Raw genomic sequence first — 16,680 nt, 5'->3', positions numbered from 1 at the left:
ATACACGTTGGTGCTATTGTGCTTTAATCTACTGTATGTTGACCAGTAGATTAACTACATTCTGTTCAGTACATTTGTTTACGACAGTGTTTGATTGGGCAATTTTGATCCATATCCTCAACGTTTAGTTCTCCCCTTTGGATGGCAGTGAATCAGGAACCATATGACCCGAGCAGATAGTTGGCTCATCCCGGTAATATTATATAGTACTTTGTTTGTTTTTACATGTATAAAGTGCTCTTACATATATTTATATTTCTGTAGTATATACTGTATACAGGTCAAGACAATGGACAGGATTTTCTAATCAGGACACCCAGTTAATAACCCATAAGATAAAAACAATCAAATGAATGAAACAGACACATGGAAGTGTTATTTTTCAAATTCGTAATTTTTCATTGTCATTTTATTAAAGACCGAACCTGTACATTTTGTCTAAATTCAGATTCAAGCACAGTGCAGTTAGCAATGCCCGCAAATGAAAATAAACAAAGAATGAAAAGGCAGAGGTGATCACAACCATAACTATATACAAAAAGGTCAAACTATGTACATACAAGAGATATGACAATGCATACACAATACAAATAAATTGCTTATTTTTGTCAATCTTTACATTGATACAATATTAACAGAGGAAAATGCAGCATGGTGAAAGAAAAAAAAATCCTCAGCTTTAAAGGCCAGAACGTAAACAAATGATCTCTAACATACAGCATTCTGTGAGATGAGCGTCATTAATCTGCAGGTCTAATGTCATAGCGGTCTGAGCTGATAGTAACATCAATACTATAATATGTTACAGTGGCTGTGTGGAGGGAGCACTGGACAGGGGATCAAAACACACTGCAACACAGAGACCCTAACCCTGCAATGATGAGTCTACTCACTAAACAGCCTGACTTGACACACACACACACACACACACACACACACACACACACACACACACACACACACACACACACACACACACACACACACACACACACACACACACACCACCAAGGGTGACAAGCAGGTACTCCTGAAAAGGCTTGAATGGACCAGGAGATGGTAAGAGCAGCCCAAGAGTGCCAGTTCTACTGTGGACACATGCAGCCAACCTATACGGACAGTAGTTCATGTGTGGTGTATCAATGCTGTTTAAAGTCAAACACAGCAGGGACAACAACCTTTAGTAGGATATTACTATATTCAGATCAAATTCTGCTAATAAAAATCCCTAATGCTTTACTAGTACTCATACGGCTTTCTTAGCCCAATATGCCAGTAAGGAGCAAGCCAGAAAATGTATGAGCTCTGTGGTTCTCGTCACCCTCCACAGGGCAGCCTAGAGGTGCACTCAACACCATCCCAATTATCACCAGGCAAATCAGTGCACAGCTCTGTGCATGTACATGTCAAATTGAATTGATATTGTGACAAAGACCACCAAAATACGTCCATGGAAAACACTCATCGTTGTGGCAATGCCTTTTAGCTATTTTATTTACTAAACATTTGTGCTGAATGTTTTTCAGTCATTTCCCTGCTGAAGACAATAAGACAGAAAATCATGAACAAATATTAAACAGAGTTCTATTTTTTTCTACTAATTCACTCAGACATACATTACCAGACACAGCAAATCAAATGTACACAGTTTATATTTAACTCATAGATGCTAAAACAAAGGAGCATTTGTTTCCACTATGCCACGTATTGTTGTCCGACCAGAGGGTCTAGCAAAGCATACACACCTCTTCACTTTGCCTGAGAAGCATTCAAACCTCACTCACCATTACATTTTGTCATACACACTGACACTACAGTACTATACAACTGTAATCATTGAATCTGAGAATGAGTAGTGAATGAGATGTTAGCGAGTATTCCTTATATTTCCACTTGTAAGCGTGCCCTTGCTTGTCAGAATAATCCCCATAGGCTGGGGGACGAGGGCTCATGCTGGAGGATGTATGTATCACATGCTCTCCACTTTGTCTCACAGTAAGAAGACCCAACAGCTAGAGAGTGAATACTGATCCAGGGCAGCGTCAGATGTCATCAGTGTGCAATGTATACGATTATTGAAAATGTATTGATTATCATCTGCCATCTGAAAATAAAAGGATCATTCCATAAGTAGTGTACAATGCATGTGTACTGTATATGTGGGTGTAAGCATAGAACAGCATGGTCAAGTGATTATGCTGTACACATGAAGAGAGTCCATAGATAATAAGCTAGATAGTATGCATTTTAAGTCGGTTGCTATACTCTTTCAACAAGCGACAGACACTTAGATATGTCGCTGAAAGATGTTGGAATATCTTTGGCTCAAGCCACGTGACAATGTCTTGGTTGGACATTGGACAGGTCCCTATCCACACATGAAAGAAAGACGTACACATTAAATAAATCTTACTAACCAGGTATACAAACAAGTAGACACATTCCCTGTTCCAATCCCTGAGCTGCTGACACAAACCAGCCTTTTCTTCCTAGTAAGCCTGGCACGCTTATGTCACATGTCAGTCTTCACTCTGATTGGGCAGGAACAGCTGCCACTAAAACCAATGAGTGTTTCCATATACCAGGGACTACTGTCTCAAGCCCTGATCATAACTTGCGCCCTTTGTGCTGATCTTGTCCATGATCTGACTGTGTCCACATTTTCTGAAATAGATCTACACATGGTATTAAAATGTGTCTGATATCCGTCTACTGTGTCCGCAGATTTCCTGGTCCCTCCCTGTATGTAAATGATTTGACAGTTATTCTTTCAAAATAATATGTATTCATTTTAAAACACATATTGATGCCATAGGTCAATGTTGTCACCTGTCAATGATTTTAAAAAGCGTAATAATGATCATTTAAATGGTTTCTCTTTCCAGATCTGTCTACACTTGTAAGATATCCAGACACAATGCATGCCTGACTACCTCCGAAGTTGGTCAGGAAGATCACAATACGCTTTTTAGTCGTCTACAGCGGACTGAAAATGTAGGCACAATCAGAATGTGGACAAGATCAGGACAAAGGATTCATATCACAACGAGGCATAAACGGGGCTCAAGACCAGTCTGTGCCCTGATGGCCAATGGCAGCTATGTGCCTGCCGTCTCAGCTCAGCACAGCTCAAAATGAGCCTAAATAAGGCAACACACACACACATACTGAGCACAATTTAGGTAATGTGCCATTTTCATGAGAATGTGCTCTGAAATGACTAATAAAGAGGTCTGTAAAACTGACTGAGTAGCACAATTAAGACCATTACGTCTGATGCAGTTACTGTAAAACTTGAGAAAGTAACACTGCCACACGAAGGTAAATACAGATACAGCCATCATTTTACATGGCCAGTAATTAACCCTTTCTATGGCAATCAAACACTAGCCTGCTCAAGGTTCCTATTGACAGATGACAGGCCTGGCGCACGAGAGGAGCAGAGTTCAGAGCAGAGCTAAATCCTTCCACTAGGGGGCAGCCCTACACCCTGCTCCACCTGGCTGGTGCAGTAGTGCAGCTCAGAGGTGGGACTCAGACTAGGGGTCAGTCAGAGCACCAGGATCAAGCCTGGCAGAACCAGCACTGTGGAGACCAGACTGACTGAGCGGAACAGATAGGAAATTGAAACAGAGGAGATTCTGATTCTACACTGAAATGACTGACCATCTGTGAGATGGTTGAGTTATTTCATCCTCTCATGTTCAACAACCTCTCAATGACTGAACTGTACAATACTAAAGTGCTGATTGTTCTGCATGCAAGGAGGCTAGTACACAGATTATGTAGACAACAAAAATTAAACAGATGTTTCAGAGAAACTGTTATGGACATGTACAGGCAACTGGAAACAGAACTCCAAAAAACAAATGTGTTGCTATACATGTGCAACAGAGTATTTGTTGTATATTTGTATAAACTTAAATTCCATTGGTAAGCATTCAGTATTTAGATATTATTCCCCCAAAAATAAAATAATATCTGTCTGCCAAGCAAGCGTGTGCTTTTTTATTTATTTTTAGAAATAATATTTTCTTCGGTTTTTAAACTGCAGCTTCGGCTGAATTGTATGTATAACAGATTCATCTAGTTAACCCCCTGTTCTCTGTATTTTTTTCTATCTATCCTTCTTTCCATTGCGGAGGTCACATATCTATTTTATCATCCTTTTCTTTTGCCTGTAAGTCTAAATGATACTCCCCAGGGTGACCGAGGTGGGGCCAGACTCATGCGCCGGGGTCTCATTCAGTAAAGCTCAAGCAAACAGAGGATCAGGCTAAGGTGGGGCATGGACCTCCGCTGCAGTCCTGGAGCAGCCCTGGAGCAGTCCTGGAGCAGCCCTGGAGCAGTCCTGGAGCAGTCCTGGCTGGCTGGCATGGTGGCGGAGCGTTAGGAGCGGTAGTCCTTTTTACTGTACGGCTTGTTCCCCAGGATGCTATCTACCTCGTGCGTGATGGAGGAGGATAGTTTGGGAAGAACCTGCAGGAGAAATTACAGATACATTGAAGGAAACAGAGAAGGCAAGACGTAGTGGTTCACTTGTAAAGATTGCACATACTTTGTACCATTTGTATATATAGTATTGTATGTTGCCCCTGGTAATGTGGACATAACATTTGGAAACTAAATATCAAATGCACTGAGGGAGACCACACATATGCTGAACACACACACAAAGTACAGCCGCTACAGCTCTTGAACACAATGCCACACTGAATGTAGTACATAATAAATAAGAACACATAGAAGCTTCTGGTTCACAAATCCCACTTCCACTGAAATTTGAAATGTTTTGCTTTATAAAAAGGGCCATAAGGGAGAGCCATTTTAGGAATGGGACATCATTGTTATGGACTCGAAGGGGGTGGCATTTTGAACCAATTAAAAATGTTGATTGATTATCAAAACTCATTGACAAATCATGCAAATCTACACACGTTCTCTTGCTCAGACACACCCACCTGGACCCTCACTGTGTGGTCTCACCTGGACCCTCACTGTGTGGTCTCACCTGAACCCTCACTGTGTGGTCTCACCTGGACCCTCACTGTGTGGTCTCACCTGGACCCTCACTGTGTGGTCTCACCTGGACCCTCACTGTGTGGTCTCACCTGGACCCTCACTGTGTGGTCTCACCTGGACCCTCACTGTGTGGTCTCACCTGGACCCTCACTGTGTGGTCTCACCTGGACCCTCACTGTGTGGTCTCACCTGGACCCTCACTGTGTGGTCTCACCTGAACCCTCACTGTGTGGTCTCACCTGGACCCTCACTGTGTGGTCTCACCTGAACCCTCACTGTGTGGTCTCACCTGGACCCTCACTGTGTGGTCTCACCTGAACCCTCACTGTGTGGTCTCACCTGGACCCTCACTGTGTGGTCTCACCTGAACCCTCACTGTGTGGTCTCACCTGGACCCTCACTGTGTGGTCTCACCTGAACCCTCACTGTGTGGTCTCACCTGGACCCTCACTGTGTGGTCTCACCTGGACCCTCACTGTGTGGTCTCACCTGGACCCTCACTGTGTGGTCTCACCTGGACCCTCACTGTGTGGTCTCACCTGGACCCTCACTGTGTGGTCTCACCTGGACCCTCACTGTGTGGTCTCACCTGGACCCTCACTGTGTGGTCTCACCTGGACCCTCACTGTGTGGTCTCACCTGTATTGCTCCTATATTCTCCATCAGCTGGTCGGTGCTGGACGCCCCCAATAGGACGGAGCTCACCCCTTCGTTCCGTAGGCACCACGCTGTAGGGGACGGGTAAACAGCAATGACACCCCAATATACTACACAAACAAGTCTTTCTCTCCCACATAACCCTGTCCCTCCCCACCACTGCCTCAAACATACTAAACACATATAGACCTCCTAACACAAACATGCTAGACACATGTACTGTATAACACTGCCTCATACGTGTCACAAACACCTAATCATGTCTCTCCACAAAAATATAACTACTAGACTTGCACCCCAGATACAACACAAACACACACAATAACCATAACCTACCTGAACATACACACCCAAAACACAACCCCACCTGTCTTCACTAATCTACACATGGACATGTGATATTGTCTAAAATGATCAGTGTACTTCTGTACGGAGACGTTATGCCAGTGTGTTCACACCCTGTGTGGGATTAAAACCTCCAGACACACTGGTGATGAGACAGTCCACTTCCAGGAACAGGTCTGACCCACCAAATCTCAGGCTTTCCCAGGATTTAACTTCAAAACCAAGGATCCTCAGGACAGGATGGGTGTAGTAGATGACATGTATATGTCAAACAGATGACAGGGATTATTCACTCACTGGCCAAGGCTGCGTTTTTGCGTTCTGGAACGTTCAATTGAACGAAAACAATTCTGTAGTGAACGGCCAGTTGAAAAACGAGGAGGGTTTGCGTTGTGGGTTGTCAGCATAGCCACTGCCCCCTTTAAATACGACCCTCATTGCTTCAAGCCACACCTCGCCACACCCACCAAACAGGAGAAATGTAACTCAAAGTCTGTTCAAGATCATACCAGAACGTTTTGGGGAAAGGTGTCGTTTAGTACAAACTGTTCCGCAATGTAGCAAACGTTCAAGCGAACTGAACGCACCTTAGGCCAATGCCATCTATGACATCACACAGCTACTTTAAACATACAACAGCCCTAAAGCTAGGATATCAAGTGTGTAAAATAACAGGCTCTAGGAGGTATTTCTTTCCAATGTAGCGACTCTTGGGTGACAGAATGAATGGTGGTCCCGGGACAGTCTCCCTCTCATCTGCCACGCTTTAATAGCCCTCCACAGAGCTGGGAATCTGTCAACAGGTTGCTTCCACCTCGCCCCATTTGGCTCAGATTTATGTCTGGGATTCCATGTTACTGCTGACGTGGAGAATAGGGACACTTGCTCGTCGTATATATACACACACACACACACACACACCAGTGCACGCGACAGTAAACTCACCAACAGAATCAGTTATTACCACTGGCTTGATGAAAGCTGACTTGGGTTTAGGAAAAGCATCCTGGCTGCTCTAGCATCTAAGAACTAGTTTACCACAAACAGACATACAACACAATACAGACAAACATTCTCACACACAAACCAACAGCTGATAACCACCAGAGGGACGAGGAACGGACAGACAGACAGAGAGAGAGAGAGCGGCAGTGTGTGTCGGCGTACCGATGGCGAGCTGGGGCAGAGTGCAGCCCAGCCGCTCCGCGATTGCCTGCAGCTCTTTCAACTTTGCCTGCTGACGCCGGCCCTCCTCGCTCAAGATCTTGTCCTTCAACCACTGGTAGCCCTGTTGAAACAGCACACCTGCTAAAAAACACAGCCCTGCCCAACATTGAGGCACTGCACCACCTGTGTCGACCAGGGCCTGCTTTTAAACACGTGACTCTGTTTGGGTAGACCAGGGCCTGCTTTTAAACACGTGACTCTGTTTGGTAGACCAGGGCCTGCTTTTAAACACGTGACTCTGTTTGGTAGACCAGGGCCTGCTTTTAAACACGTGACTCTGTTTGGTAGACCAGGGCCTGCTTTTAAACACGTGACTCTGTTTGGTAGACCAGGGCCTGCTTTTAAACACGTGACTCTGTTTGGGTAGACCAGGGCCTGCTTTTAAACACGTGACTCTGTTTGGGTAGACCAGGGCCTGCTTTTAAACACGTGACTCTGTTTGGGTAGACCAGGGCCTGCTTTTAAACACGTGACTCTGTTTGGGTAGACCAGGGCCTGCTTTTAAACACGTGACTCTGTTTGGGTAGACCAGGGCCTGCTTTTAAACACGTGACTCTGTTTGGGTAGACCAGGGCCTGCTTTTAAACACGTGACTCTGTTTGGGTAGACCAGGGCCTGCTTTTAAACACGTGACTCTGTTTGGGTAGACCAGGGCCTGCTTTTAAACACGTGACTCTGTTTGGGTAGACCAGGGCCTGCTTTTAAACACGTGACTCTGTTTGGGTAGACCAGGGCCTGCTTTTAAACACGTGACTCTGTTTGGGTAGACCAGGGCCTGCTTTTAAACACGTGACTCTGTTTGGTAGACCAGGGCCTGCTTTTAAACACGTGACTCTGTTTGGGTAGACCAGGGCCTGCTTTTAAACACGTGACTCTGTTTGGGTAGACCAGGGCCTGCTTTTAAACACGTGACTCTGTTTGGGTAGACCAGGGCCTGCTTTTAAACACGTGACTCTGTTTGGTAGACCAGGGCCTGCTTTTAAACACGTGACTCTGTTTGGGTAGACCAGGGCCTGCTTTTAAACACGTGACTCTGTTTGGTAGACCAGGGCCTGCTTTTAAACACGTGACTCTGTTTGGTAGACCAGGGCCTGCTTTTAAACACGTGACTCTGTTTGGGTAGACCAGGGCCTGCTTTTAAACACGTGACTCTGTTTGGTAGACCAGGGCCTGCTTTTAAACACGTGACTCTGTTTGGTAGACCAGGGCCTGCTTTTAAACACGTGACTCTGTTTGGTAGACCAGGGCCTGCTTTTAAACACGTGACTCTGTTTGGGTAGACCAGGGCCTGCTTTTAAACACGTGACTCTGTTTGGGTAGACCAGGGCCTGTTTTTAAACACGTGACTCTGTTTGGGTAGACCAGGGCCTGCTTTTAAACACGTGACTCTGTTTGGTAGACCAGGGCCTGCTTTTAAACACGTGACTCTGTTTGGGTAGACCAGGGCCTGTTTTTAAACACGTGACTCTGTTTGGGTAGACCAGGGCCTGCTTTTAAACACGTGACTCTGTTTGGGTAGACCAGGGCCTGCTTTTAAACACGTGACTCTGTTTGGTAGACCAGGGCCTGCTTTTAAACACGTGACTCTGTTTGGTAGACCAGGGTCTGGTTGTCAACACTCTTCTATTGTACAGCCCCCAGCAGGCAGAGAGGAGGCGGACCCTCTCTGGCTCATCTCTACCTGGTCAACTCTGGCTCATCTCTCACATTTCACACAAATACAGTGCAAACACACATGTTTGTTCCAGGATATTAATAAATGTATAATTCTTGTTGCGATTGTGTATAATTCCTTCTAAACACTAAGACAATTGTTATTTTGCAAATATATGAATGTACAGTCAACATATTTCAACAGGCTAAAAGCAACCTTGACAAAGGGATTTCATTTCCTGTGTAATAGCCTGTGTAATCCAATTACAAGATCAGGAACAAGCAACCCATCAGTGATTGGATCAGCCACCCACACTGTCGTTGATCAGGCGCCAACACCACAACATACGAATGAATGATCCGTATGTAAAGCTCTACTCGGGAGAACATTATCCATGTAGTTAGATGGAGAAATGGTTTCCTTAACTGTACAGGGTTAAAATACCATAGCAACCCTGCATGCCTCTACAACAACACAGGCAGAGTAAGCCCTAGTTTCTGAATTTGTGATGCAGTATATGCATGTTGCTGTCATTTGATATCTGTGTGTGTGTGTGAGTGTGCATGCACATGCCTGTGTGTGTGTGTGTGCACGTGCCTCTGTGTGTGTGTGTGTGTGCACGTGCCTCTCTGTGTGTGTGTGTGTGTGTGCACGTGTGTGTGTGTGTGTGTGTGTGTGTGTGTGTGCATGCACGTGCCTCTCTGTGTGTGTGTGTGCACGTGTGTGTGTGTGTGTGTGTGTGTGTGCATGCACGTGCCTCTGTGTGTGTGAAATGTGAGATAAGATGCTTGTTGACACCACCAAATAACTGCTGGTGGTAGAGTTGCTACAGAGTTGGTAAACAGAATGGATACACAGAGTTGGTACACAGAGTATGCCGTCACAGGGCACTCAAAAACAAACGCATCTAGGAGACACCAAGTTCTAGAACCTGAAAGACACAGAAAACAGCCGTTAAGACAGGAACCAGCCAGGATAAGAAGAGGGCTGGGGGAGAAGAGGGGCTGACATGAGACCAGAGGAGAAACCAAAGAGGTGAACAGGGGGGCAGGAGAGGGGTGGGGGTAACGCTACCTTAAGAGACGCGCGGGAGTAAGGTGGTACCCCACTGTCGTATTTCCCTGAGATGATCCCACAGGCCAGCGGTGACCATGTCATCGCCCCCACACCTGAAAACATGGGAACATTGGGTCAGCGCCGTCACCATCACCACTCAGTCCAAATATACTGTTCCGTCGTCAAAAAATAGGAGACAGGACAGCATCCGGTATTTACCAAGAAAAGCACAAAATTGACAAAGAAACCTTTGGTAGAGGTAGCATACTTATATCTACGCAATCATAGAATTACATATTAGAGTTACAGTTGAAGTCGGAAGTTTACATACACCTTAGCCAAATACAATTAAACTCAGTTTCACAATTCCGGACATTTAATCCTAGTACAAATTCCCTGTCTTAGGTCAGTTAGGATCACCACTTTATTTTAAGAATGTGGAATGTCAGAATAATAGTAGAGTGATTTATTTCAGCTTTTATTTCTTTCACCACATTCCCAGTGGGTCAGAAGTTTACATACACTCAATTACTATTTGGTAGCATTGCCTTTAAATTGTTTAACTTAGGTCAAACGTTTCAGGTAGCCTTCCACAAGCTTCCCACAATAAGTTGGTGAATTTTGGCACATTCCTCCTGACAGAGCTGGTGCAACTGACTCAGGTTTGTAGGCCTCCTTGCTTGCACACGCTTTTTCAGTTCTGCCCACAAATATTCTATGGGATTGAGGTCAAGGTTTTGTGATGCATGCTTGGGGGTCATTGTCCATTTGGAAGACCCATTTGTGACCACGCTTTAACTTCCTGACTGATGTCTTGAGATGTTGCTTCAATATATCCGCATCATTTTCACTCGTCATGATGCCATCTATTTTGTGACGTGCACCAGTCCCACCTGCAGCAAAGCACCCCCACAACATGATGCTGCCACCCACGTGCTTCACGGTTGGGATGGTGATCTTCGGCTTGCAAGCCTCTGCCTTTGTCCTCCAAACATAACGATTGTCATTATGGCCAAACAGTTATATTTTTGTTTCATCAGACCAGAGGACATTTGTCCAAAAAGTACGATCTTTGTCCCCATGTGCAGTCTGTTTTTTTTTTAATGGCGGTTTTGGAGCAGTGGTTTCTTCCTTGCTGAGCGGCCTTTCAGGTTATGTCGATAAAGGAATCGTTTTACTGTGGATATAGATACTTTTGTACCCGTTTCCTCCAGCATCTTCACAAGGTCCTTTGCTGTTGTTCTGGAATTGATTTGCTCTTTTCGCACCAAAGTACGTTCATCTCTAGGAGACAGAACGCGTCTCCTTCCTGAGCGGTATGAAGGCTGCGTGGTCCCATGGTGTTTATACTTGCGTACTATTGTTTGTACAGATGAACGTGGTACCTTCAGGCATTTGGAAATTGCTCCCAAGGATGAACCAGACTTGTGGAGGTCAACCATTTTTTTTCTGAGGTCTTGGCTGATTTGTGATACAGTGAATTATAAGTGAAATAATCTGTCTGTCAACAATTGTTGGAAAAATTACTTGTGTCATGCACAAAGTAGATGTCCTAACCGACATGCCAAAACTATAGTTTGTTAACAAGAAATTTGTGGAGTGGTTGAAAAACGAGTTTGAATGACTCCAACCTAAGTGTATGCAAACTTCCGATAACTGTATAATAATGATACTATACTGAACAGAAATATAAACGCAACATGAAACAATTTCAAAGATTTTACTGAGTTACAGTTCGTATAAGGAAATCAGTCAAATGAAATAAATTCATTAGGCCCTAATCTATGGATTTCCCATGACTGGGTAGGGGTGCAGCCATGGGGTCCTGGGATGGCATAGAACGTACCGCCAAATTCTGACATATTCTCTAAAACAACGTTGTAGGCACCTTATGGTAGAGAAATTCTCTGGCAACAGCTCTGGTGGACATTCCTGCAGTCAGCATGTCAATTGCACGCTCCCTCAAAACTTGAGATAATGGTGGCATTGTGTTGTGTGACAAAACTGCACATTTTAAAGTGGCCTTTTATTGTCCCCAGCACAAGGTGCACCTGTGCAATGATCATGCTGTTTAATCAGCTTCTTAATATACCACACCTGTCATGTGGATGTATTATCTTGGCAAAGGAGAATTGCTCACTAACAGGGCTGGAAACAAATTTGTGCAAACATTTTAGAGAAATAAGCTTTTTGTGCATTTTAACAATTTCAGGTATTTTTTATTTCAGCTCATGAAACATGGGACCAACACTTTACATGTTGTGTTTATATTTTCGTTCAGCATAATCATTTAAAAGGTAGACTCAGCTAAATGACATTTGCTACGAGTGGCACCGCAGATATTGTGATGAGCAAGATGCAAGTCACAAACAGTATCTGTGCATGTGCAGGAGCTTGCTTCATTTTTAACTTTGCGTTTTAAGGCTCTTATTTGTTGCAGAAATTGACCCACTATGCTGTTTACTTTGTTCATCTACATCATATTGCTGAGTCTACCTTTAATAGCTATCTCAGTGTCCAGACCAGCTCCACTCACCTATCTTATGGAAGAGCTCTGGCAGCTGCACCTCTACCTTCTCCCTCTGGAACATGTGGTACTCAGCCTGCTCACAGATAGGAGGGATCTGGTTGAACTGCCGCGCCACAGAGTATGCTTCCTACAGGACACACAGGGAACAGCAGCGGTTAGCCTGAAGAGTACTGTACAGTAGGCGCTGGCTAATCAAAGCATGAACAATTTCAGGGATTTTTTATTTCAGCTCAAGAAACATGAGACCAACACTTTACATGTTGGTCCCATGGTTGTGATGCCAATCAATCAATATTATGAAGTCATGGTCAGAATATGTCACAGTCAGTGAGAGGATGTTATAGTGGTGTCATGTCATTGCAGGTGGTGAGACGGTCTGGGCAGAATGATGACCGGAAGGAGAGGAGGCTGTTTGTGTGCGTGTTTGTCTCACCATGATCTCCATGGGGCTCCAGCGGGACGTGCCCCAGTACATGGCCATGCCCTGGTTGATCACGTGGGTCATCGCCCGCACCGTCTCTGTCAATCAAAAATAATACACACGCACACACTACAATGAGCAGAGAGACAAATGCTGTGTAGCGAACTGTTCTGATCCAAAGTCAGTCAGACATGAGCAAGTCATTTACAGTTTGCCCGATGGCCATGTTTGAGCTTGTGTGCAACAAAAACAGAAAGCGCAAACACAATGAGGATGAGAGAGAAAGAGAGAGAGTAAAAGAGTGATTAGGAGAGCCTATAACATTAAGACAGCAGCAGCACTCTCTCCCTCTCTCTGTTCTGTCCTCAGGCTAGTGACAGAGGTGCACCAGATGGCCAGTACTTCAGGTACAGGTTCAAACCTTTGCCTGTGAACTACTGCAGTTTATCAACTGTTGAACTCCTAAAAGGGCAGATGGGTAAAACAAAAGAAATGGATAAATCCAAAGCTCATGCATTTTCTTTTTTACATACCAGCTATCCCTGGTTCAAGAGAGGCAGAAATAGAATGACAGGAGTAATGTTAGGTACAACAACAGCGATGGTCTGTGTCAGGGCAGAGTAACAGTAACAGTCTGAGGGTGTTGTAACCGTCCTACTGTAGCATGGCCCATAGAGGACAGATGAATACTGTATGACAGTGTGCTCTGTCATTTAAAGGTCTTCTGCAGACTTCTCTCCAACATTCTATAGGATCGTGCAGTTCGAGTTATAAAACAATGTGTTGTAAAACAACACATTTCACTGCACCTATCCGGTGTACAGCATGTGACAATAAAACATATATTACATAAAAAATAAAAAATAAAAGATTTGTGTTATTTTTTGCTCCAGCAGTTTTTCCCTCAAATGTAACATTCCCCAGGGCATTGGGAAGCAAGCCAGCAGGGAAGGATGGGGTGAAATGAGGACATAGTTTCATGCACTACACAGAAACATACAGCCTAGTGAGTTAGGATGGACATAGGCATGTCAGAGAAGCTCATGGGATGGAGAGAACCCAACAGGAGAATAGAGAAGAGGCAGACAGCAGAAGCCAGTGACCGAGGCGGACCAAGATGTTCCTCCTTACCTTCCATGGGAGTGTTGGGGTCCGGTCTGTTTGCAAACACCACGTCCACATACTCTAGCTGTAGTCTCTCCAGTGAGGCCTTTAAACCTTCAACGACATGCATCACAGCCACAGTTACACACACTATTATTGTTCAGGGACATGGTTGCAGTCATATCTTATTGAGTGTACTATTGCGAGTACAGCACAACTGATGTTTTTTGGGGTCTGATTTCAATTAACATTTTTGGGGGGCAAAACTTAACAATACCGATATATCTGCAGATATACTGTTTTACGCTGGGGAAATAATTGTTGACTATTTTCCCACAATGAAATATCATAAATTGCATATCAAAAGAGCAATTGTCAAAGATATATGCCTTAAATGTTGCTTTATTACATTGTGACATGAATGGCATCGTGAGAATGGCTGCAAGTGTTCAGATAAACATGAGATTCCCTTTTGCCCCCCCCCTGGGCTCTAATTGCGAGGTAGTGCTCAATATTGCAGGTAGAATTTTCAAATAATGTGATTCTAATAAGGTGTTATTTTTCAGAGAAAAGAGGAACTAGGATCTTTCTCAGCAAGACTCCTAACCCCCAAGAGAGTCTCTTCTCCCTGGAGCCAAAATGACTAATCAGGATGTTGTTTGATGCAATGTCAGCATTTAATTTCTCATTCTGCCCGTGATCTGCGTGATCAAGGACAGGATGAGCTTACTTACCTTCTATAATGTGTTTTCGGGACAACCCTCTTTCAGTCTCTGCTCTATGGATCAAAAACATATTCCAGAATCAGTTGAATTACAGCAGAGAGCCACAGCAAGGCTTCATTTTCTTTTTATCATATCATTCAGTCCATCTCAGTAACATCCCAATATATACATTTCAGCTTGACTAAAAGCCCATTATAAACTGGGTGGTTCGAGCCCTAAATGCTGATTGGCCGACAGCCGTGATATATCAGACCGTATACCACGGGTATGACAAACCATGTCTTTTTACTGCTCTAATTACTTTGGTAACCAGTTTATAATAGCAATAAGTCACCTCAGGGGTTTGTGGTATATGACCAATATAACACACCCCGTCGGGCCTTATTGCTTAATTATAACATCAGCATGGATTACACATAATCACATTAACCAGAGGGCCACCGGGAGGGAGGGAGAAACTCTCCTCATGGCATTACATATATACTCTATTACAGTGCCAATCACTCACACATTACACACATTACAAACAGCAGCATACTTCTCATTCAGACACACAACCAGAGAAGAGACAACATACTTTCCACCCCAGAAGATCTTTGTTGTGATCACCAGACTGGAACGTCTACATGAGAAGGGGGAGAAAACCCATTACATGTGAGACCACACAGAACATATATAGACAATGAAGCACAGAGAGGGTGTTCCAAGGTTCTCTGGTTGACATCACAGAGAGGGTGTTCCAAGGTTCTCTGGTTGACATCACAGAGAGGGTGTTCCAAGGTGCTCTGGTTGACATCACAGAGAGGGTGTTCCAAGGTTCTCTGGTTGACATCACAGAGAGGGTGTTCCAAGGTGCTCTGGTTGACATCACAGTGAGGGTGTTCCAAGGTTCTCTGGTTGACATCACAGTGAGGGTGTTCCAAGGTGCTCTGGTTGACATCACAGAGAGGGTGTTCCAAGGTGCTCTGGTTGACATCACAGAGAGGGTGTTCCAAGGTGCTCTGGTTGACATCACAGTGAGGGTGTTCCAAGGTTCTCTGGTTGACATCACAGAGAGGGTGTTCCAAGGTTCTCTGGTTGACATCACAGAGAGGGTGTTCCAAGGTTCTCTGGTTGACATCACAGAGAGGGTGTTCCAAGGTTCTCTGGTTGACATCACAGAGAGGGTGTTCCAAGGTTCTCTGGTTGACATCACAGAGAGGGTGTTCCAAGGTGCTCTGGTTGACATCACAGAGAGGGTGTTCCAAGGTTCTCTGCTGGACATCACAGAGAGGGTGTTCCAAGGTTCTCTGGTTGACATCACAGAGAGGGTGTTCCAAGGTTCTCTGGTTGACATCACAGTGAGAGTGTTCCAAGGTGGTAAAAGAGTGGGTAAAGGAGACGCTTTCATTCCATTATTCAGTAGCTTTGAGGGACACAAGAGCAGGAGCACGGCCATGGCTCTGCTGCCTGCCTGACTCCGTTCATCTTTTATCTCTCTCTGCCTGCTTGCCGGTGCACAGTGGACTAAACCACACTGCTCACTTCCCTTCCAATAAGGCAGAGCAGTTATCAGGAGAGGGAGAGTGACGGCGCGGAAATGAAACATGGCTCATTATGAGAGTAACCTCCGTACGAACATACCTCCATCCTTTCTTCTTTATGACGTTCCCCAGCACAACCTCAGCCCTGAGAGAGTGAGGGAGAGAGAGATCAGATCATGGGTATGGTCAACTAACAACTACACATACCATGATGCAAAAGAAAACAGCCTTTGAAAAAAGAAGATATCACAATGTGTGGTGGTAACTCTTAACAACCCTTCCCAGTGTCTCTATAGACTTATAACAAAGCCCTCCTGCAGCATGTGGAGTTAAACTCAGTGAACTGGCTGGTACGGCTGGTGTGTAACAGGCTCCATGTCAATCAGTCATTAGCAGCAGCGGGGGTGCCAATTAGG

At 44.6% G+C, this 16,680-nt stretch overlaps 1 protein-coding gene across 12 annotated transcripts in view; it reads right to left on the bottom strand.

Annotated features, from left to right (window-relative positions):
• Window positions 1-373: 373 nt before the first annotated feature.
• The window catches only part of kcnab2a (potassium voltage-gated channel subfamily A regulatory beta subunit 2a), a 140,231-nt gene continuing 123,924 nt past the window's right edge, over window positions 374-16,680 (bottom strand). For 11 of the 12 annotated variants that reach the window (XM_045691718.1, XM_045691715.1, XM_045691719.1 and 8 more), the window contains 10 exons: window positions 16,365-16,409; window positions 15,319-15,363; window positions 14,751-14,794; window positions 14,044-14,130; window positions 12,925-13,010; window positions 12,498-12,618; window positions 9,980-10,074; window positions 7,192-7,312; window positions 5,662-5,750; window positions 374-4,479 (listed from right to left, as the gene is read on the bottom strand). In XM_045691718.1, coding sequence (XP_045547674.1) covers window positions 4,390-4,479; window positions 5,662-5,750; window positions 7,192-7,312; window positions 9,980-10,074; window positions 12,498-12,618; window positions 12,925-13,010; window positions 14,044-14,130; window positions 14,751-14,794; window positions 15,319-15,363; window positions 16,365-16,409 — 823 coding nt within the window. In that variant the 3' untranslated portion in view covers window positions 374-4,389. The remainder of the gene's footprint in view (window positions 4,480-5,661; window positions 5,751-7,191; window positions 7,313-9,979; window positions 10,075-12,497; window positions 12,619-12,924; window positions 13,011-14,043; window positions 14,131-14,750; window positions 14,795-15,318; window positions 15,364-16,364; window positions 16,410-16,680) is intronic. The other variant, XR_006758071.1, reaches the window with a different exon arrangement.

Source organism: Salmo salar, chromosome ssa12 (genome assembly GCF_905237065.1).
Source record: "Salmo salar chromosome ssa12, Ssal_v3.1, whole genome shotgun sequence".
Lineage (NCBI taxonomy): Eukaryota > Metazoa > Chordata > Actinopteri > Salmoniformes > Salmonidae > Salmo > Salmo salar.
This window is presented reverse-complemented; position numbering and strand designations above follow the sequence as displayed.